The sequence below is a fragment of the Beta vulgaris genome, chromosome 7 (assembly GCF_026745355.1).
Source record: "Beta vulgaris subsp. vulgaris cultivar EL10 chromosome 7, EL10.2, whole genome shotgun sequence".
Lineage (NCBI taxonomy): Eukaryota > Viridiplantae > Streptophyta > Magnoliopsida > Caryophyllales > Amaranthaceae > Beta > Beta vulgaris.
In genome coordinates this window covers 58058288-58080802 of record NC_079208.1, presented here as the reverse complement: position 1 = coordinate 58080802, position 22515 = coordinate 58058288, and the positions used below count along the sequence as shown (strand labels likewise).

The 22515-nt window shown below is 35.8% G+C and overlaps 3 protein-coding genes across 8 annotated transcripts; 1 reads left to right on the top strand and 2 right to left on the bottom strand.

Annotated features, from left to right (window-relative positions):
* Positions 1-1657: 1657 nt before the first annotated feature.
* On the bottom strand, positions 1658-8806 carry LOC104900101 (uncharacterized). Of its 3 annotated transcripts, XM_057396388.1 has the most exons (5): positions 8639-8806; positions 8016-8111; positions 5011-6762; positions 2987-3103; positions 1658-2874 (listed from the first exon to the last, which is right to left on the bottom strand). In XM_057396388.1, the coding sequence occupies exons 3-5, from the start codon at positions 6754-6756 to the stop codon at positions 1960-1962; spliced, it is 2778 nt and encodes a 925-aa protein (XP_057252371.1). In that variant the 5' UTR covers positions 6757-6762; positions 8016-8111; positions 8639-8806; the 3' UTR covers positions 1658-1959. The 3 variants fall into 3 exon arrangements, with proteins under 3 accessions (XP_057252371.1, XP_010685745.1, XP_010685746.1); XM_010687443.4 differs by lacking the exon at positions 8016-8111 and having other exon boundaries at positions 8639-8804; XM_010687444.3 differs by lacking the exons at positions 8016-8111; positions 8639-8806 and adding an exon at positions 8407-8632.
* Positions 8807-12081: 3275 nt separating this feature from the next.
* LOC104900100 (RHOMBOID-like protein 1) lies at positions 12082-18079 on the bottom strand. 4 transcript variants are annotated; one of them, XM_010687440.4, is made up of 6 exons: positions 17703-18079; positions 14450-14613; positions 13453-13616; positions 13108-13367; positions 12541-12667; positions 12082-12377 (listed from the first exon to the last, which is right to left on the bottom strand). In XM_010687440.4, exons 1-6 carry the CDS (start codon positions 17903-17905, stop codon positions 12255-12257), a joined length of 1041 nt encoding a protein of 346 aa, XP_010685742.1. In that variant the 5' UTR covers positions 17906-18079; the 3' UTR covers positions 12082-12254. The 4 variants fall into 4 exon arrangements, 3 of the variants coding, with proteins under 3 accessions (XP_010685742.1, XP_010685743.1, XP_010685741.1); XM_010687441.4 differs by lacking the exon at positions 17703-18079 and adding an exon at positions 15343-15908 and having other exon boundaries at positions 13108-13226; XM_010687439.4 differs by lacking the exon at positions 17703-18079 and adding an exon at positions 15343-15877.
* A 1060-nt stretch (positions 18080-19139) lies between these two features.
* Positions 19140-20555, top strand: LOC104900449 (probable xyloglucan galactosyltransferase GT11). Its single transcript, XM_010687865.2, has one exon. It carries the CDS (start codon positions 19218-19220, stop codon positions 20553-20555), a length of 1338 nt encoding a protein of 445 aa, XP_010686167.1. The 5' UTR covers positions 19140-19217.
* Positions 20556-22515: the final 1960 nt, after the last annotated feature.

The following is a 22515-nucleotide window of genomic DNA, read 5'->3' as shown; positions in this document are numbered from 1 at the left end:
AAATGAGAATTCAGTGGAGCAAAATGAAGACGACATTTCCTATATATAATCATCTTTTTAAAGGACCTTTATAATGCCATTTTAAGAGGGTGTTTGGTATGAATAAATTTAATGTTGGAAACGGATTTAAATAAACGTTTTCATTTCTAAATGTTTGGTATGAAGGTTAAATAACAAATACCGAACCTGGAAGGAAACATAATTTCCTAATTTGTTACGCTTATCAAACTAGTGGAAACAAATTACCTTTCCTTCCTTAATCAAAAACCTCTCACTTGTTTCCACTCCACTAGGATACCAAACAACTATTAAAGGTAACAATTATTATTTTCATTTCCCCTTTTTATTCAAATCCTTTCCATTAATTATACCAAACGTCCTCTAAGAGTGTGTTCGGTTAGCTGGAAAAATATTTCCAATGAAAAGTGATTTTCCATGAAAACCTCTTTCTAGAGGAAAAAGGATTTTTTGTGGCGAAGGACCAAATAAAATAGGGTTTTTGTGGAAAAATATCACTTAATATTTTTTGAAGGGAAGGACCAATTAAAATACTTATATTGGCAACTTAACACCACATTACGATTTTTCAACCAAATTGTCAACTTTTTGACGTTGACTTATCTTTCGGTCCAAAACATCGATTTTCTTGTTTCTCCTTTTTCCCCATCCATACGTCCTACCCAGTGGAACCCTCCTCCCTTACCCCCTATGCCTTACCCACCGAAATCCTCCCCCCCATCCCTACGCCATAATCACCAAAATCGTCCTCCCCTGCGCCCTACGATAGGTGAAGCACGAGAGCAGGAACCCACGAGGAGAGAGAGAGGTAACCAGCGTAAAAGGGGTTGGAGGATTTGAGATCGGGAGGTGAAGAAGAAGGATAAAGCTAGGAAAGGAGAGAGAGGATTTCGAGGTAGGGGACTAAGGGGGGTTCCGGTGGATAGGGCGTAGGGGTGGGGAAGGAGGATTCCGGTGGGGTAGGGCGTAGGAGTGGGCGAGGAGGATTCCGGTGGGTAGGGCGTAAGAGTGGGGGGAGGAGGAGAAACAAAAAAATCGAAGTTTTAGACGGAAAAATAAGTCAACGCTAGAAAGTTGACAATTTGGTTGAAAAATCGTAATGTGATGTTAAGTTGCCAACAAAAGTATTTTAATTGGCCCTTCTCTCCAAAAAAAAATCTTAACTGGTCTTTCCCCACAAAACCCCTATTTTAATTGGTCCTTCCTCACAAAAATCCTAGAGGAAAATTCAATTCAAATTGATCTTCCTTTGTTTGGTTGTAAGAAAAGTAACTTTCCTTTGAAGCTATTTTCCTATATTTCTGTGGATTCCCTTGCCTCCCTAGGGAAAGTAATTTTTCACCCTTGAAAAATGAAGTTCATTCCAAATTTTCCCTTTCTTAATCTAATCCAAACCAAACTGAATAAAGTGAGGAAAATAATTTTCCTGAAAATTACTTTCCTCCCAACCAAACACACGCTAAGAGTATTAATTTAATAACACCAAATTGCGTATTAAAACATCTAAGACTTATCCTATGAAAGCAAGGTCGAGGTTAGAGATTCGTATGATATATCAGCAGGACATCTCAAATTTCCAACAAACAGATTGAGTAAAGATTTTTTGATGGAGAAGCATGTGTTCCTAGGAACATAAGCATGGTTATAAACGTGTATTCATAATATTGAATATCATCTACAACATAGCCTTTGTAATGCTTAAAAGGGTGCTATTGTGATTCTGTGAAAGCAAGTCAGACCATTTTTGTTGACACTATTAAAAAAAAAAAACCAATTAAAATACAGAAAGGTTCTTCTAAAAGAACAGAGTACAAAGACCAGAATTAAATGCATAAAATTAAAGATACCTCAATGGCAATGGACATCAGTCAATCACCAGATAAAACTAAAATGCTCACCATTGTTTAGAGGCACAGTTAATAAGCCGTTCCCTAGGATTACTCAGTACCTCCGATACAGAGGTGGTGGCGGACGATAATCAGCATACCGTCCATCAGGAGTATAATCGTAATGTTCTCTCCTTGTATCAGTGCTATATATGGGTCCACTGTAGACATGGGGTTCTCTTTCTCTATACGACAGATATGTGTCCTGCTGGCCTTGCTGAATTGTAAGTCTTGATTCCCGTGAACTTGAAAGGCCAAGATCTTGATGATCTAGCACAGAATCCCTCCTATAAGGATCAACTCCCAAGGCTCTATCATACGCATATGTGCTGGTGCGTGGAGGACTAAGTGCTCGTAAAGGCTGATATAAAGTTGCTGCTGGTGCCACAGACGACAGATAGGTTTCCCTCTCATAAATAGGGAGTCCACGATACCTGTCATTTATAACCACAGGAGCATGCCTTATTTCTTCCTGAGCCCTTCTCAGACTCCTATCGTCTAAGGCCACAGGAACATGCCTTGTTATTTCCTGAGCTCTTCTCCAGCTTCTATCATCTATCACCACAGGAGAATACCTTCTTTCTTCATGAGCCCTTATACGACCTCTATCATCTATGACAACAGGAACATGCCTTGTATCTTCCCTACCCCTTCGCCGGCTTCTTTCCAGCTCAAAAGGTGCACCTGCTCCTCTACGGCGATCGTCTACCCTTTTTCTCTTCTTGTCTCGCCTTGCAGATGAGCTGGTGGCAGCAGCTGCTGCTCTTCGGCTCCCGCTTTCTTTTTTCAGTGCGGTAGCTGCTCTTCTGCTCCCACTTTCTTTTTTGAGTGCGCTAGTGGTGGCAGCTGCTCTTTTGCTCCCACTTTCTTTTTTGGATGAGCTGGTGGCAGCTGCTCTTCTGTTCCCACTTTCTATGATGGATTCAGCTTTCTTGCTGGTCTCATGAAAAAGCTTACACAAGTTTTTGACCTGTTGGTGAGGTAACAAGGTAATAGAGATTTTAAGACTAATTGGAAAAGACTAGTCCTAATGGCTGGTTAAAGATGCTTTTAAAAAGGAAATGAAAAGATTAATCTGAGACCTGCTCACTGTTCAGCTGGCAATTGAACTTGTTCTTTGTGTAGTAATTATCCTTAAGGACCTTTCTGAATCTTTCCTCTGCTAATGGCACACAATCTTCAAGGACAGCAAAACGTACCTGCCAGAAGCAAAGTTTTGAATTTAGTCTTCTCTTTCCTCTTCCCCCTTCTCATTATCTCAGGGAAAGAAACGACTCCTTGGTTACTCCCCACTCCTTCAAGGTCCAACAGTAAGGGGTACCACTAGCCCCACTGAGATTGGGCAAAGCTAAGTTACGAGAAATGGCATCCAGCATACAAATAGTTTGGGCAAAGCCTCCATTTTACCCCTGGGAGCACCTAACCAAAGTATATTATGCTCATTTACTATTTTATGCCCATTAAGAGATTGCCAAATGAGCAAATAAACTCCCATGGGAGCACCTAGCTATAGGTGCTCGTAATTTGTGTACATTTGATAGTGAAATATCTTGTCAGGAGAATGGCTACCCAAGTTCCATGTACTAAAATAAGCAAAAATGAAGGCCCCGTCTTACTTATACACTTCAAATCACCTATATTACCGATGTAAAATACTTGGCATTCCAATCATGAGACGATTGTTCGTTTTAGACCACAAAACCTGCAAAATTTTCATAAAATGGCCGAGCTCGATACTCAGACATGTAACAGTCCCCGGATATATTAGCCGAGTTTAACTAACATAGATCGAGAGGCAATGCAAAAGTTCAGGAATATGCATTATGCAACTCAGTAAGCAGGGAATGGTGAATTCGCCAACTTGTTATCAAAAGTTTCGGCTCCTAGAACCAGAACATAAGCAGATTTTGTCCAACTGTGGAATCTAAAATTTGCTTACTCACTCAAGTCCCCTATTAGTCATCTCTGCACTGTCACCTTCAAATATCAATCGACAATCACCAGGATGTTTATTGGATTATGGTGATTCATACAATAGAGTATCTAATAAGGAGCAAAATTGTAAGATAGGGAAGTGCAAATATGCTCTGCTAACATGGATAAGCTAACCATATTTCAACCATGTTAGTCACTACCACCCAAGCCACATATCTACAAAAATGCCTTAACCTAGAATGACTAGTCTCACACCGATTCCTATGATGGACGAAGTAATGAAGACTCCTGAAGATATCCAAGACCATATACCTAAAGCCTCTAAATAAGCAAAGAACATAACTTGTTATGGATCCCACCATAGGCAAAATGCATGAAAGAAACAAAATATATGGAGGTCCAAATATAAGTCGCAATAACCCGAGCTAGTGTAAGCCTATAAAGAGAGACTCACTTCCTCAAATTCTTAAAAAGCATATTGAAATGTGCAATTTACTTCCTTCACTTTCTAATGAATCACAACGAAATGCACAGTTCATCCTTCAACCAGTCATAACTACTCCTGCACAAATCTAATGGAATCAAAGTCTAGCATAATTTAATAGGCATTAAATCTTATCCTGCAGGTTCAGTGATTTAGCAGCATAAACCATGCAACTAACAAGCAAAGCTTAGCTGGCCAGTACCAGAGAGGCACATGACAAGGGAATTCTTGATGCATAACAAACAGCTCTTCCCTGCAGTATAGCAATGACATAAAGTAGTTCCTAATCCAACTTCCGCCACCAACTTCTTAATCAGACATTTTTCCAATGCACATTGAGAGTTTAAACACCACAATAGAGGGCATATATCACTGGTAGAAGGTGGCTAGATTCACACGTAAAACACTATCTAGCAGATATTATTTAAGCATGCATCGGCCACAGCCCACAGACGTGTAGCAGAAAAATCTTTCGGGAGTGAGTTATTCAATTCAATTTAAAACGAATCTGCTACCCATTAAACCACAGCCATTATAAGTCTACTTATCCCCAATACCTCATAACACTTGATTGTCTTAACATCTCCAACTTCCATTTCAAAGATGCTAATCAGAAGATCATAGTCCATAAAAGAAGTCAGATGATAAAGATGAAAGCAAGTAAGAGAAGCTTAAGGTCAGACAAACCTGAGACGGAAACTGTGACTTGAATGCACTGGGTTCAATATTGTATCCACCAGGACCAGCAGCCTTGTAGATTCCATACATCATTCTCAGGTTAACATCGAACAGAAAGAGTCTCATGCCCTTGTAAATTTTTAAAACCACATCTTTCTTCCCAGCAGGTAGCCCTAATATTTTATACTTGTAACAATCCTTCTTTGTTTCTGAACTGCACATGAATATCATCCCCATGCTATCAATTCTCTTTGATGATGTACCCTCCTTTGAAGGTTTGGCCTTATTTACATCTTTGGAAATACCTTCCTGCGTGCTCTTTTTAGCCAGCTTTTTCTTTCTAGAGGTTTTTAAGGGACTCGCCCTATCCCCATCTTTTTCGACCTCTTCATTTTTCACATCTGGTTTATTAATTCCAATATGGTCGTTAATTTTTAATTCATCATTTCCAGATTGAGGTCCTTGAGCCTCTTTAACAGTGGCTATACCTGGATGGCCTTGTGGAGCCTTCTTTTTCACAATTTTCTTCCGCTTCTTATTGATCTTAACAGGGGGTTTCACTTCTTCCTTCTCTTCATTAACTACATGTTCATTTTTGTTTTCCTTGAATGCTTCATCTGATGTAATTTCATTCTTAACATGCTCGTTAGTATCTACTTTGCATGCTTCACCAGATGCAGTGTTTTCATCAACAGATTGTGGCATTTCCTCAGTTACAGCCGCAGCACGCCTTCGCACCACCTTCGGCTTCTTATTGACCTTAACAGGGGATTTTTCTTTCGCCTTCTCTTCATTAGCTACATGTTCATTTTTGTTTTCTTTGCATGCTTCATCTGATGTGATTTCATCATTAACATGCTCGTTATGCTTGTTAGTATCTACTTCGCATGCTTCACCAGATGGAGGGTTCTCATCAACAGATTGCGGCATTTCCTCAGTTACAGCCACAGCACGCCTTCGCACCACCTTCTTAACCACTTTTTTCTTCATTACTTTCTTCTTGGGTCTGTTAATCTGCCCAGCGACTTCCTTGACTTCATTGGTAATGCTTGTATTTTCTTTGATGTGCTCTTCTTCCCCTCTGTCTGATAGAGCACCTCCTGGCTCCTCTACATCTAGCTTACTTGGTTCTTTATCATTTTCCACATTATCTGTCATGTTTTCCATTATTCCACGGTCAGGAGAAGCAAAACCTTCATTATTAGTTGGAACACTTTCTGTGATCACCTCTGAACTCTTCCTTTCATCCCCTATGCTAGCGTCATTATCTTCACGCCCAAACTTCAATGGTGCTTCATCTTCCTCTGGTGATTCATCAGTTTTTATTGCTTCATCTTCCTTTAGCTTCTTTTTGTCAATTTTTTCTCCATTGTCCTCAACACTCACATCAGTGGCTCCATTATTTCCATCACTTACCTCATTCACATCCTCTTTTATTCCTTCTTGTGTACAAAATTTTTCACCTTTGACATTTGTTCCAGTAACAACATCCTTATCCCCATCATTGACTTCAACTGCAATAAAATCCTCTTCTTCAAGTCCATCGCTAACAATAAAATCAGAGATCATCTCATCCACCTGTGTCTCCACTAACGGAATCACTTCTCTGTTTGATATATCAGTCTTTCCATCCTCGCCATCTGAAAGGTCGTCAGTAGATTCATAAAAACTGATTTGTAAAGGCTCATGCTCAGCAGGTCCAAGTGCAAGAACTTTAGGTTTTGATCTGGATCCCTTTCCTCTGCCACCAGCCATATCAACCTGCATGGCATCAATTAAAACCAAAAATCACAGACAAACAACTCAAGAAGGGACATCTAAATGATACACATGCAAAGTTCACTTATAGAAACGATTAGTCTACAAAAGCAATGAAGTTTCCGCAATACCACTTCATAGAAAGCTTGCATAAATTTTCTCATTGTGTTGTTAGAAAAAGAGCATATTGGAGAGCTCATTTTTGTTGTTGGAAGGGTTAACCTAGGTGTATGATCAACCCCAAAAAGTTCTTTATAGTTGTTCGATATATAGCTTATAGTAAGACTTTATAGGGTCCAATAAGCACTTGTGCAATAACGTCAAATTTAAAGCTTAATGAAAAGACCCTTTTGCAAGAGCAAACTTCAGATATACCACCCTAATTTTACACTTCCAGACACTTCTGAGCAAACAATCAGGTAGTAAACTATTACAACTAGTGGTCCGAGTAGCTCTCGTAGCCCACTGCAGCCAACAGCCAGCAACTCTTTGCCACAGGATCCTTCAGCACACTGCCCTACTTGTGTCCACTTTCTCGAGCTGCGTGCAGAATCCCTACGAGGGCTTACATGTTCAAGAGCATATAAAGCAGAAAAGTACTGCCAAGCAAGCAGTATAGTAGCAAGGAATAGCTCCAAAATGAACCAAACTGTAATAAAAAGAACCACTTTCTGTTGGAACCTCTAGGATGAATTAACTTGTCTAGCCTATAAAAAAAAGTTTTTAGATACGACAATGCAAGTAACCTCTTTAACCATGTTCTTAATATAAAACATTACCGGCAGTTGAAACATCAGATCTACATGACAACAAGAATAGAATCTGAACTGGCATTAGATGTTCTCAATCTCCATAGTAAAGCATGTAGCAGTAGCAATCAATCTCCATCCTAAGAAGGCAGTAATTTTAGAAATTGAAGATCTTTTAGCATGATTAACAATCACTATTCTCTGAAGTTTAAACGCTAACCAATACATCATCACCACTAACTTGAACAAAAAGATCTCTTCTTAGACCCACAATCAAGACTCACAGTTCGGTAAGAACCAAACTTCTCTACTCAGAGACCTACATTCAACACTCACAGTTCATAAAGAACAAACTATTCTACCAATTTCTTTTGACATTTTCCAACTCAAATCAATCATTATACTTATACACCATCACTTAAACATAATTATTCAATATAATATATAGACGGCTTCTTAGTCGTTACACTGAAATATTCTTTCTCCTGCACCAACGCAAGGCCGTACCTAGAACGGAGTTCAAGAACTCATACACGAGCCTCCAGATCCTAAACTGTCGATCGTAAAAGGTCGTTACAGCTCGAAACAATATCAACGCGATTCCTAGAAATAGATACCGCCTCAAAAACTTAGTTACCAACCACTTTGATACAATTAAGCATTAATCTCTCCAAGAATCAGCAATCAACTCCATTTTCACAATCAGACCAAATTTCAAGCACAATTCCGTGGAAAGAAGGTGAAATTTCTTGCAAACAAAATCAATAATTGAGCAACAGAGCAAATTCAAACAATATTAAGTAGGTCAAAAACAACAGATTCACTTGCTATAATCTAGAAGGAAGATCGGCCAATTCAAAGCACAAGTTCTAAATTAGAGAATTAATGAGAAAAGTACCTCACTTTTACCAGAATTATACAGCGGTAGTGTAGAAAAGCATCAAGAAAACTCGAAATCAAGAAACAAGATTATTAACAAAGAGAAAATGGGGGAAAATTGACGATAACAGAAACCTAAATCGAGAATCGAAGGTTTAATCTGAAGCCATGACTATAAAGGTAACGAATCACAGAGATTTCAAAGATTGAAAGAAGAATGAATGATGCATAAATTAGAGGTGCAAGAGTACCTAAAATTTCAAGATAGAAAACGAATTGGAGTGTAGTCGTGTACTCTGGGATAACCTAATGTAACCTGGAAATGGGGGTTGACATTTTCTTTTCTTTTCTTTTTTTTTGGGTGAAGGGGGGTTGATACTTGATAGTACTTGATACCTTCGTTATGTAACTTATGTTAGTTTTACTACAAGAGTTCGTTCAAGTGGTAAGCAACTAAGCACTAAAAACTAGAGATATAATTGGGGCAGGGTGGGGTGGGGTGGGGGCAGGGTGGGGGCGGGGTGGATTTTGTTCTTCCCATCTCCATCCTCCTCCATTACTATAATCTCCATTTTCATTGCGGGTAGGGATTGACATGGGTCCAGGATCCTACCCAGATCCTGTTGGACCCGACCCTAATTTAAGGGTCTGGGTCCAACTTTTTCAGACCCTAAGGGTCCGGGTCTGGGTCTAATTGAATTTTTTAGGGTTTGGGTCATAAAATTTTGGACCCAGACCCGACCCTTAGACCCTAAACTTATTTAATTTATACATTTTAACTTTTTTTTATAAAAAAAACTGATTTTCTAAAAGACTAAAATACCAAAACACCCATTCTGAACTCTTATGTAAGTTGTGTTTGTTTCGTTTTTTTCAGTTTGTATGTTTGTGTTTTTGTTTCATTTTTTTCAGTTTATATGTTTGTGAATTGTGTTTGTTTCGTTTTTTTTTTTCAGTTTATAAGTTTGAGTTTGTTTCGTTTTTTTCAATTTATATGTTTGTTTCATGCGAATTCTTGTGTTTGTTTTATGCGATTTTTTGTGTTTGTTTCATATGAATCTCAGATGATTATTGATATTAATAATGTTGAAAATTTAGCAAAATAAAGAATTTACTGGACCCTCCAGACCCTCTAGACCCTCCATACCCTAAGGGTCTGGGTCAGGGTCCAATTTTTTCAGACCCTTAGGGTCCGGGTCCGGGTCTGCAAAAAAAGTTAGGGCCCGGGTCTATGGTCCAGCTGGACCCGACCCTTGCCCATCCCTAATTGCGGGTACAAAGGCTATCCTCATCCCTGTCTCGGCAGGTATGAGCATAAAACCATCCCCGTTTCACCACCTGCGTGGGTAACAATACCTGCCTAATTTCCATTCTCTCCGCCCCACCATCCACCAAATCCTCACCTTGCAAGAAAAGAAACATGTACAATATTTTTGACATTAATAAATATATAGTAACCTAATTAAACGACCCAAAAATACATAAATGATGGAATAGCCCAAAATCCTTTACGCTTTTGTCATAATGTAAAGGACCATTAGCTATTTGATATTTTTGACTTTTGACTAACTTATTTAAAAAAGATGGGGCGGGTATTGGCAAGGTTGGGCGGGTATTGGCCGGGTGGGGCGGATATAACTTAAAATACATCCCCATCCCAAGACGGGTATGGTTTTTATCCCTATCCCCGCCCCACCATCCACCAAACCGAGAACCATCCTATCCTCGTTGGGGAGGGGATGAGGTGGGTCTCCTGTTTGACTCTCCCCACCTACATCCCTAGTAAGCAGCTTGATGTCGCTTATAAGATGTCTCAAGTTCGAGACTCACTGTATGCAATATTTTTGTTGGAAGACTCATCCACCAAAGTCAGGTGTGTGGCCCGGGTCGGGCTCGGATGTACCGGTGGGCAACTAAAAAAAAACTTATGTTGTTCTAACTCTTCACCCTTGTTCAATTAAATATAAGAAATTGATTTATTGGTTGAAGATCAAGAACATAATATGAATATAGGGTGGGGGATGGAATTGAACCTAGGATCTCATAAATTTTTTTAAGGAAAACTCTAATTAACTGAGTTATGCCTTACTCTCTATGAAGGTTATATTTTAATTTACGATAACATTGAACATTAAACATTGAAGATGTTTATACATAAAGAGATTTAAGTCATCAATTTTCTTTATGGTTACTGTATTAAAGAAACCATTGAAGCATTTATACGAGTAAATTTACAATTTAAATGAAAATATTGCATATTGATATTTTAGATTATTTTTTACATAAGGATAAGGGCAAGTATTGTTGTAGATGTTATATGACAATTTATTGATGATTATTTTCATATTTTCCTCAAAATAAAAAGTTGAGTGTTTGGGAGGGTATTATATAGAAATGATAAACCGTGTGTTTGTGCCCACTCACAACAAATTTTTTTAATCTTTTTTTCAAAAAGTAATCTTTATGCAAGAAAAAAATTATAATTAAATAAAAATATAGAAAGACAAGTTTTTGTCAAAAGGAAAAATGTGATCTCAGTCAAAAAGTAAAACGTTGCATCAATTTGGGCGTCCTTTTTAGCTTTTCTCCTAAAAAATACAATTGTTTATTTATAAGAACCTTTATTTCAAAACACTGATTATATACTAATGTGTCTCAATGATTATATAATAGTTTCTTCCATTATCCAATATTCCAATCAACCATGTGTCAATGGTATCTAACTATCTATATAACCCTCGGTACAACAGTGTTGTATAACCTAGAGAAAAAAAAACGCAGTCGCGTTCACGGGAACAACTTGTAACAGGAATATAGAACGTTTCGTGGCTAACGCGGCGTGATTTTTTTAGAAAAATTTACATGAATATGTTCTAACCTTATTTGCTTCGTTTTAGTTTATAAAGCATTATCGCAACATAATATAATTAAATCCATTTGAATATCATGTTACATTAGTTATATAATTAAATTATAAATTCTATAGCCTAATATTTGAAAAGAACGGATGTAATGGGGGATAAAAGTGTTTTAACGCGGCGAGTTCGCGTTACGGAACGGACAACTCGGCGAGAAGTATGTGATTTTTAATATGGCGTTCTATAACGGGATTTCGCAAAACGGCAAATCCAAAATCTGTTACAGAAGAATCGTTCTGTAACGGAACAAGAGCGTTTTAGTTCCATGATATAGCTCTATGGCTATACTCATTGTTATCGTGAATGTGATTGGGCAACCGATTGGTTAGCAAATCAAGGTGGTTTCTTTTTCATAAGTTCAAAATTCTAAGGTCGTCGTTAAGGATCTTCGTGCTATTTTATTAGATGACATTAGGAAGTTGGTTGGCCAAGAATGATTCTTATTGTTGATCAAGCTTGATGTTCGTATGGTATCAGTAGTGTAGTTTGTTTCCTTTGGTTTTTTTTTTTTTTTTATCTATATGAATCACAAAGGCAGTACATAGTACAAAGAAGGAAATGGTGGATTTAAACCTGTAATCTATCGTCCACAACGCCTCAATCTTAAACCTTTGGTTTTTAGTTTTGATGTTTCTGTGTTTTACTTTTGCTGTTTCTATGTTTTAGTCTTTCTTTTTGTTTTATTTCTGTTTTAGCTTTCCTTTGGGCTTTTTTCTAAATCTGTTTGTCGAAACTAATCCAAAGTTAAAAAAGAAAAACAAACTGAAAAAGGTAAATTGAAAGATGGAAAGGTTAAAGACTAAACGATAGCAAAGCCAGTGTAACAACACGATTTCCTTTACAGATTAGGTGAATGATGTACCATGTACAATGTACAATAGATAGCCTTTCCTTGCCAAGGCAAACAATCTTAGACAAATGCTTATGATTAGAGCCTAGATGAAGAAGTTCAACTGCAAAGCTGAGAGCAAAGCTGTCGAACCCGGGAAGAATTAGCATCTGTCGATGGATATATGTGGCTTCGTCCATTGCTCAAGCACGTCACATTTAACTGGCTTCCAAGCTCAGTCGACTGCAGTCAATCAGATGCGAACAAACAACAAGTAAAAGAATTAGCCAACGCTTAACAGTTAAAGTGGTATGAATTTATTCCAAGAGTCACTTAAAGAAACTCATATAACATATTTGAAGTTGATAATTTTCCTGGTGTGTATAATTGAGGATGTAGTTCATACCTCACAAAGCACCTCTTGCGGCTTGCAGCTCCATTTAGCAGTCGGAAAACAGCTCATATAATGGCACCATGAGCAAAAGTCGTTTCCACTAACTCCTCGGAAAAGCATCACAAGTCCACCCGTCATTCTGAAAAAAATTTATACATAAACAGAAAAATCAACACTGTGTTGTTAATCTGATATAAAGGAAATGCAAAACGCTAACACATATTTCCTCTGTTCTAAATTTCTGCAAGCAAGTAGATTGACAAGCATATTAACATGGAAGAAACAGAAAGTGGGAGGGAGGAATGAGCCCACTAAATTAAACAACTTGATTACCTTCGTACCACTTTTTAATCATGTGAAATTTAGTGGGTCATAAGCACTTTCCATTTTCTCATTCCTTCCTAATAAGGCGAAAGAATCATAGCTCGGAAGCGAGTGTAAGAAAAAATATGGCTCTGTCAACGATCAGAAATGCTTCTTGATAAGAAGCTCTTGTAGAGGAATAAAAGAGATCGAACCAAGGATAATCAGGTGAATGAAATGCCAGTTAAAGATGACAGTATCATAATTCAAGCTTACCCGCCAATTAGAAGCACAGCAGCGCCAGTCCAGAGTACATACTGATATGGCTTGTGCTTAGGTTTACTAGATGCAGCACAAGAGCCTGGACGAGTATGCTTTTGGCTAACCCAACCAAACTGAGGGCGCATCAAAAGTATAAACCCAAGAAGAAAACCGGTAATAAAACCACCAACATGAGCAAAGTTATCCACATGAGGGAGAAGTCCCACAGCCAGGTTTAATATGATGATCAATATAAGGGTTAATAAAGCTGCCACCTTAATGTCGGAAAAAGCAGTGTCACATGACTGAACGGAAAGAAATAATAAAGAAAAGCAATTAGCCAATTAGAGCTTCAAGTACCTTGTTGGCATAGATTGTCCAATTTGTAAGCAGTTCAGAGAGCATGGCCCCTAGAAGACCAAATAACGCACCAGAAGCACCAACAGAGATTGTAGATTGAAGAAACAAAGATGACAATATGTTTGCACCAAATCCAGAGATTAAATACAGCAAGCCTATCTTTACTGTGGAAGGATGAGGATAGAGTTAGAACGAAGAATAGTACTAGACGATAATCTAAAGGGAATACAATGGTAAAGACTTGTTCATTGCCTAGAATTTCACAAGCAATGTGAACAGACTGAGTTTCCGAACAACATGAAGAAAGGAGCATAGCAAAATGGAAGGAACCAAAAGAAAAAAAAAATTTAATTGAAGCTGAATAAGGAACTCAGCAAATTCATATTTTGAAACATAAACACAAACTGATAATAAATGGCAGTACAGATCAATTCAGAACATAGGAAATAGTGTCTGTGCAAAGAATGGATCAAAAGGACTCCTGAACGATGCTTAGTTCAGGTACATTAAAAATCGACATGCTTGTTAAGTTTGTTATTTGGTGCAAAATCATAGCAGAAATTCTGAACTTTGAACAAACATAGGTTAAAGGAGAAATTGACACCAGCAGCCATCTTAATCTATACCCCTATCCTTTAAAGAAACCCAACCATTAGTCGAGTCACAATAGCCAACTTTAGGAGTATCTCCGCAAGGCACTAGGCAGACTATATGAATCATTACTTGCTAAGCATCTGGATATTTCTTTTAATTTCGAAAATTATTGTTTCATTCTCTCTTTCCTCTTTTCTTAAGGTCCTCACCACATCCTTTTCTTTGCATGTTTACCAAGTTAAAAGCCATGTGGGAATGGGACTGCTTTAAGAGGACACCCCCAAAGTTCGGACTTTCAAGTTAACCAATAATCAAAACTATCTAAAGAAGATCAGTTATAATTGAGATTGTTGATGTCAATTTTTTTCCTAGGTTAAATAAGAAAGGAACTAAGAATGCATACCAAAACCGAACTCTTGCTCAAGTCGTATGCCTATAAAAACAAGGCTTAACATATTGGCAAAAATATGTACTACCCCAGCATGGAGCCATATGCTAGTAATCAACCGCCAAGCTTGGTGTCGCCCCACCACCTTGCTCACTTCTAGAGCCCCCATCTTCTCCAACCTGAACAAACAAATTCAATCATGACTATAGTGTTTAATTCAATCAACTCACCTCTTTAGTCTTTATACACCCATCAATCCTATTACACCAGACACATATTTCACATAAACCATGTATAGGATGGCACCACATTGCTTGTTTCTCTTCTAAATTGATTCGCGCAACTCATTCTTAATTGTTATTACTTATTACTCAATCCTCACTAATGCAACATCAACAATCAACAAAATGCAAACCCCCTAATACTGTACCTCGAACTAGTATCAAAACTTTAACAAGGTCAGCTTCATCTTAAACACTAAATCAACACATAATTACACTACACAGCAAAATTCAGCATTAACAAGCAAAATTCAAAATCCTCCTCCCTAACCAAATTTAACACTCCAAATGTACCTCCAAACTCAAACAATCAAATCTCAACTTCAAAATCCTCCTTAATTTAAAAAAAAAAAAAAAAAAAAACCCACAACACTATTCTAACAAACTCTGCAAGATAAAGATAAAATATTCTATAAAATAAGAACCACAAATGTCATTTAGCTTAGTTAGTAAAGTCTTGTTGGACAATACTCGAGGATCAAATCCCGTCTACATCACTGCGCCCAGTCGCTCATTTACACCAAATAAATATATATACATAACCCCACAAAAAATGTATGATCTAACATACATAAGATGCAATCATTATTCATTACAATGCAAAAAAAAAAAAAAAGTGAGACTTACGCAGCAGCAGAAGGGCCAAGAAGAGGATTTTCTTTAAGAGGTTGAAAAGAAAACCTCCCCAAAAAGCGAGCAAAACAGGAGAGAGAATACTTAGGACAATCATTCACGTACATTGTTATCAAAAACAATACCACATTCACCACCACAAATGACGGAACAACCCATGCGGCCCACCTTTTAAACGGCCGGAATTCTGTTTCCGGCGCCGGTGGGCGGGGCATTTTCGTACTTTCTCACGAAATACCCAGAAATATTTTCCTGAAAGAAATCATGGGTTGATAATACAAATATATGGGGGTGAATGAAAACCGTTTTAAAAGGGGAAAATAATAACGGTTTAATATTTGAAGAAATGGGTAAATATATTTGTTTCCTGAAATTTTGGGTTTGAGGAAGTGATTTGGATTCTTTGTTTTTAAACAGTTTGGCAAAATGATGGTGATGGAAAATGGTGAGATTTGGTTATGAACAAAAATGGGCCCTCTTTAATAATTGTCCGTTGGTGCATGATGTTAGCCCATTTGATTGTAATCCGAAGTACAGTACTTCCCTTTAATTACGCAGGGAGTTTTTGTTACACTTTTTTTCGTTTTCGGGATAAGTGAGGTGAATATATTAAGAAGCGGATAAAATGTCCATTAAAACATAAGGAGACATCTCTGCTGGACAATAACACTTTCAGCGCTGCTTAAAACCATCCTTAATCACATGAGACTAAGAAATAGAAATAAATGGAAATAATTTTTATAATTTTTATTATAAGATAAATTCGTGGTCAATGAAAATTTTCGTAAAGCGTACATGACTTATAATTTATAACGGATGGAGTATATAATATATGATATAGTTTCTATATATTGTATGTTATGAAATTGATCTAATTGAAAGCTATGTAAACGTACTCATGTAGATGATATTGACAGGGAGCAGCCTTGAGTGTACAATCCGACTTGCGTGGACCCGGTTCACACTAAAAATAGTGTGGACCAGGCCCAGGCACGTGACCCGTTAAATAGTACTAACATACACTATATCACTTTAACATACACTATATCACTGTAACATACACTATATCGCTGTAACATACATTATATCATTTTAATATACACTATATCATTTTACAACACAATAAATCACTTTAACATACACTATATCACTTTAACATACACTATATCACTTTAACATACACTATATCATTTTAACATATATTATATCATTATAACATATACTATATCATTATAACATGCACTATATCGCTGTAACATACACTATATCATTTTAATATACATTATATCATTTTAACATACACTACATCATCAATGGCGGATCCAGGATTTTTCAAATGGTGGTTCACAACCAATTACCAATCAAATATTAAAATCATTTTTTTTCATCAAAAGTACTTTATAATAAATTTCATCCCAAAAGTAAAAGAAAATAAATAATTAGAACACTTCTCAAATTAAGACCTGAAAACAAACACCCATAACAATTAAAATTGTACTTTTATTTTTCAATTAATCAATTTTCAAGAAAAAAATAATAAAATCCTACTTCGCGAATTGGAACAAAACCAGTGTTACCTAATTCGCTATCTAATTCGCCTTTTGAGTTCGCCAATTCGCCCAAAATGAGCCAAAAATGAACCAAACCGACCATAATTCGCTTTTCTCAATTCGCGATTCGCAGGGGAATTAGGGAATTAGGTAACACTGAACAAAACATAAACCAGTAATTAGGAATCTGCAATTATAGCAAAAGCATTGTGATTTAGCATTTGCGTTTTGAGTATACCTCCACCAGGATTTTGCAAAGGACAAGCTTAGGTATTATTTATGACAAAAAAAAAAAATCAGGTAAGGGAGCTAGCAAGTTCCAAAATATGAAATCGTAGAAATCTAAAAAGTCTAAAGCTAATGAGTTTACTCGCTTCATGTCTTTTTTTTATTATTCTACTCCATAAACTTAAAGAAAAAGTCGCAAATATCCTCAGAGGTTGTTTGTACACAGTACATATACTTCTATACTAAAATTAGCAATTAGAGTATCTCCTAACAACAAAGGAAATTAACAAAGGAAATTAGCAATAAGAGTATCTCCTCAGAGGTTGTTTGTACACAGTACATATACTTTTATTATAGAATATTACTATGAGTGGAGTCCATAATTGCAAATAAAATTGTTTATATATGCTAGATCTACAACAGAATTAGTATAACTTGTAAAGTCGCAATATATCTGATGAAATTGGTGAACCCTGAAGACTTTATATAGTTAGTCTTAAACACTCTTAGAATTACAAAAGCATAAATCATGAACATTGTATGAACAAAAGAAAGCAACGAAAATAAAATTATCACCTAAACCCTAGCCCACCAATCGACGAGCCACACGAGCTCAAGCCACAACAGTTCAGCCACACAGTAGCAGCAGAGGATTTGAGGATTAAGGAAGGCATCTCGAAATTCAGGGCGAAGAAGGTGAAAAGAATGGTTAAAATCTGGATTTTAAAGCGAAGAACGACCCAATTGGTTTTTGAGGGAGAAGAGGAAGACCAAAACATTGTTTGGTAGAAAAAGTTGAGTTATGTGGGGAATAGCTTAAACCTATTACTGGTTTTGAAGAAAATGGGCTAGATTTTACATTCTTCTACGCACACTAGGGGATTATAACAGTAAGATGTAAGAATGAGAGTTGTTAACAATTTCAGCAGAGAGAAGAGCGTTGGTGTTGTGAGGAAAAGAGAAGGGGAAATTAAAAAAAATTGCATTTTTTTTAAGGTGGTGCACGTGCACCACCGTGGTAGAGTGTAGCTCCGCCACTGTATATCATATCAATATACACTATCATAAACTCACGTGATATGGATCGGGTGCACACTAATTAGTTAGTGTGCACCGGGTTCATATTAGTTTTTTTATACAAATAATGACATGTATTTAATGTCATTTGAATTATTATTTTTTACAAATGAAGCGGGGATTTATAGGTTGTTACACCGTAAATTATGGTGTAACAGTGGCAGTATTACACCCAATAATTTGTGTATAATAATTCCTGCTATAATGGTATGATTTTCATTCTCTTTAATTGATGATTCATTATTAATATATATATATATATATATATATATATATATATATATATATATATATATATATAAACTTGAGTGATTTTGTCTATAATATAGTTTTCTAAATTCTGCTTCTATGTATGAATTAAAAATAGTGCCTTCAATGATAAATTATTATAAGTCCCTCTCAAACTTCTATAAATTTGTGCTAATACGGGTTCGTTCATTATATACCCAGTTGTACCAAGCTCATGCATCTGCACCCATATATTCGCGTTTAATTATTATGTTTAATATTGATTGAATAATGCAAACTCGACAACTGATTTACCTTGGTCATGATCAGCATAAGTCAAAAAAATTCTTTCTTGGATCACATAATACACAGTTTAATAAGCGTGCAATTAATTAGCAACGTTAAATTTGGCTTTGTTTCTCTGTATAGCCCACTTTCCAAGCTATACTTGCATTATAATTCAAGGGATTCTTGTATTTCTTTCACTTAAACACCGACTTCCCACATTCTCATTTCTTGCTCTTCACATTCTCAGTGATTCCTTTTTTTTGTACAAAACTTAATACTTTTAAACCAAAGTGCAACACTCTGATGAAAAGAGTTAACCACAAAATGTCTTCAAATAAACCATATTATTACTCACAATCAACTTCGTTTATTCTCTTTATCTGTTCCATTCTTACTTTGATGTTAGTCTTTTTCAATTCTTCAACATTCCTTAACCAAAATTTATCTTACTTAGCCAATATTAGTACCATATTTTCCCTCAACAATAGTACTTTCAGTATGAAGAATCAAGGAAGACTTGCACAAAATTCAGATGAATGTGAAGCAAAATATATCTACATTCAAGATCTTCCTAGCAAATGCAACGATGATTTGCTCGAAAAATGCGACACTCTTAACAAATGGCTTAACATGTGTGAGTACCTTACAAATTCTGGTCTTGGACCGCGCCTAAATTACTCTACTAGTTGGTATGCAACAAACCAATTCTCATTAGAAGTCATATTTCATAACAAAATGAAGCAATATAGATGTTTGACTAACATCTCTTCCAAGGCATCAGCTGTGTATGTGCCCTTTTATGCAGGGCTAGATGTAGGGAGGTACTTATGGGATGATGACGATATTAAGATAAGAGATAACGCGTCAATTCAATTAGTCGAATATCTAAAGGAAAAACCCGAGTGGATAAAAATGGGGGGACATGATCATTTTTTAGTAGCTGGAAGAGTTTCATGGGATTTTAGAAGACAAACAGATAGTGTATCAGATTGGGGAAACACTCTGTTCAACTTGCTAGAGGTTAAGAACATGACTAGTTTAGTGATCGAATCGAGTCCATGGAGCAACATTGATTTTGCCATACCATACTCAACTTATTTTCATCCTTCAAGTGATGATGAAATATATGTTTGGCAAGAACAAATGAGGCAAAAACATAGGCCTAATTTGTTTTCATTTGTAGGTGCACCAAGAGTACAACTTCGAGATTCTATAAGGAATGAGATTATCAATCAATGTTTAGGATCAAAAGGTAAACATTGTGAGTTCTTAAAATGTGATGGGATTATTAAGAATTGTGATGAGCCAAAAAATGTAATGAGATTGTTTAAAAGATCAGTGTTTTGTTTACAACCTCCAGGGGATTCATACACTAGAAGATCAACATTCGACTCGATTTTAGGTGGGTGTATACCGGTGTTTTTCCATCCTGCTTCTGCTTATGTGCAATACTTGTGGCATTTTCCTAAGAATTACACAAGTTATTCAGTGTTTATACCAATGGAAGATGTAAATAAAGGCGATTTCGCCATCGAAAAGAGGTTGCTAGAGATTCCTAAGGAAAAGGTTGTAGCTATGAGAGAAGAGGTGATTAAGTTGATTCCAAAGGTGATATATGCAAATCCTAGTTCTAAATTAGAGAGGTTTGAAGATGCATTTGATATTGCAGTGAAGGGAGTTTTGAGCAGGATAGAGGGGATTAGGATGGACATGTTAAGAGGGAATAATAATAATAATTCAAATTTTGAGAGTTTTCCTGAAGAATATAGTTGGAAGTACAACTTTTTTGGGGGATTGGAGAATCTTGAGTGGGATAGCTATTTTTCAAGGGGATAGTCCATGGGAGAATAGTGAAAATCGTGCAAAAACAATGTAATAAGTAAAAAAAAAAGGCAAAGGGAGTAATAATTAATAGTCGGTTTTATTCATTTTAGAGTTTTTATTATATGATTCAAGCATATATATTTATTTTTTGTAGCCTTCTACCGTTATATATAAACTAGTTACATATGCACGCGATGCGTGCGTCGATAATCTTATGCAGTTATATATAAATGGACATGTTTTTTTATCTAAAATTATTTTAATAGTGATGTAAATTATGAGGTTCTTTTGTAGATTTATTATTTTTTTAATTAAAGGTGAATGATGTTTAACTGTTCAATGCCATACACTGTAAATTTTGGTAGATGATTTAATAATTTCTTTTCAGCGACTTTAGTATAGTTTTTTAACAATATAGATGTTAATAAACCATATTGTTTGAACTTTGTAAATATGAAATATTATATTATCACGATATGTTGCTAACTTTTTTGGTTGAAGATTCTAATTAATTTCTTGAATTAATCGTGTCAATCTAGTTTGTCAAGTTATTAATGGTATTGCATATTCCATTTTTGACCTACTCATATGGCAAGTTTCATTGATTATCATTTTTCAATTTTTTATAAAAAAAAACTTAAATGATTAGAAGGTATTTTAGTCACTTCAAAAGAGGACATCACACCTCTTCCCTTGGCTTATATAATAGAGATAGAGATATAGGAAAAATAATTTTATAGGGCCCCTTTTTTTTTTCCTTGAAACACTTTATATAGCTATTTTAACTTTCTAAACCATCTTGGTGATCAAGGCATCAAGCAAAGCTGAATTGCATTCAAACATGAAGCTATTCAATGGAGTATTCACAAGAACTTAATAGAATAAATAGGAAAATCTAAGTCGTATATATAATCAGTATATTACGAGTTCGTTCTCCCGAACTTATTTTCAGTTCAGTTCAGTTTCAATAAGTTCACTTCAGTTCCAATCAGTTCAGCTCAGTTCAGTTGTTTTATGTCAAAGAAAACAACCCTATATTTCTTTTAATTTGTTTTTGGTGCAATATAAGCAGTATTATTTTAAAGTGCATATATTGTCTATATTTGCATTAAAAATTATTTATAAGCATGCATTATCTAAAGGAAATCATGAGAAATTAGGGAAGAAAATCAATTGATTACTTACCTAAGTAAGTAATTGTGACATTCCTTTTATCAAAGATCTCTTAGAATATCCTAAAGGATGTGATTTTACTTACTTAATTAGTTGATCAACATTACCTTTTCTTGAGATCTCTTTGTATATTGTGGAATATAAAATCTTAATACTCCATGTTTTTGGTAATTTATAATTTTCAAATGAGTGATAATTGAAGGTCGATCTCACAGTTGAGTATTTGGATTTTGGAGTGTTTTTTCAAATTTTTTGTGACGAAATAAATTAGGGGAAGATATTTGTGCCATCAACTTTGTAATTACAGAAAAATTCTATAGCACCATATGTTTTCCTTCAATATACTTCATATGGCTAATCATTCTTGTAATCATGGATTATTATTTATTCATTCATTCATTTTGGTGAGGAAATTTGTTCCTAATTATCCATGCACCCAAAAAGTAAAGTTCGAAATGCTAAGATATAATCATGCGAATTTCCATTGCCTATAGCTTACTGTATGTCAAACAACCACATAAGTTATGTGCATAAAATTTAAACTTTTTAGTGGCTAAGAAAAGATTTCATACAATAAATAATTTTTATTCTAAATCTCTTTTGTCGTAATTAATTAATAGTTTATCTTGTAAGAGACCGCCTATTTTGAAATTAATATAAGGCAATAGTAAGCTCAATATTAAAAAAAAAAGAATTAGCCCAATAGTGACTAAGTTAATTTCTTTCGGTAACTAGTTTAATCAATTTAGTGACTGTCTACTTTTATATTAAAATTAGACGGTCTCTTTTAATAATTTTT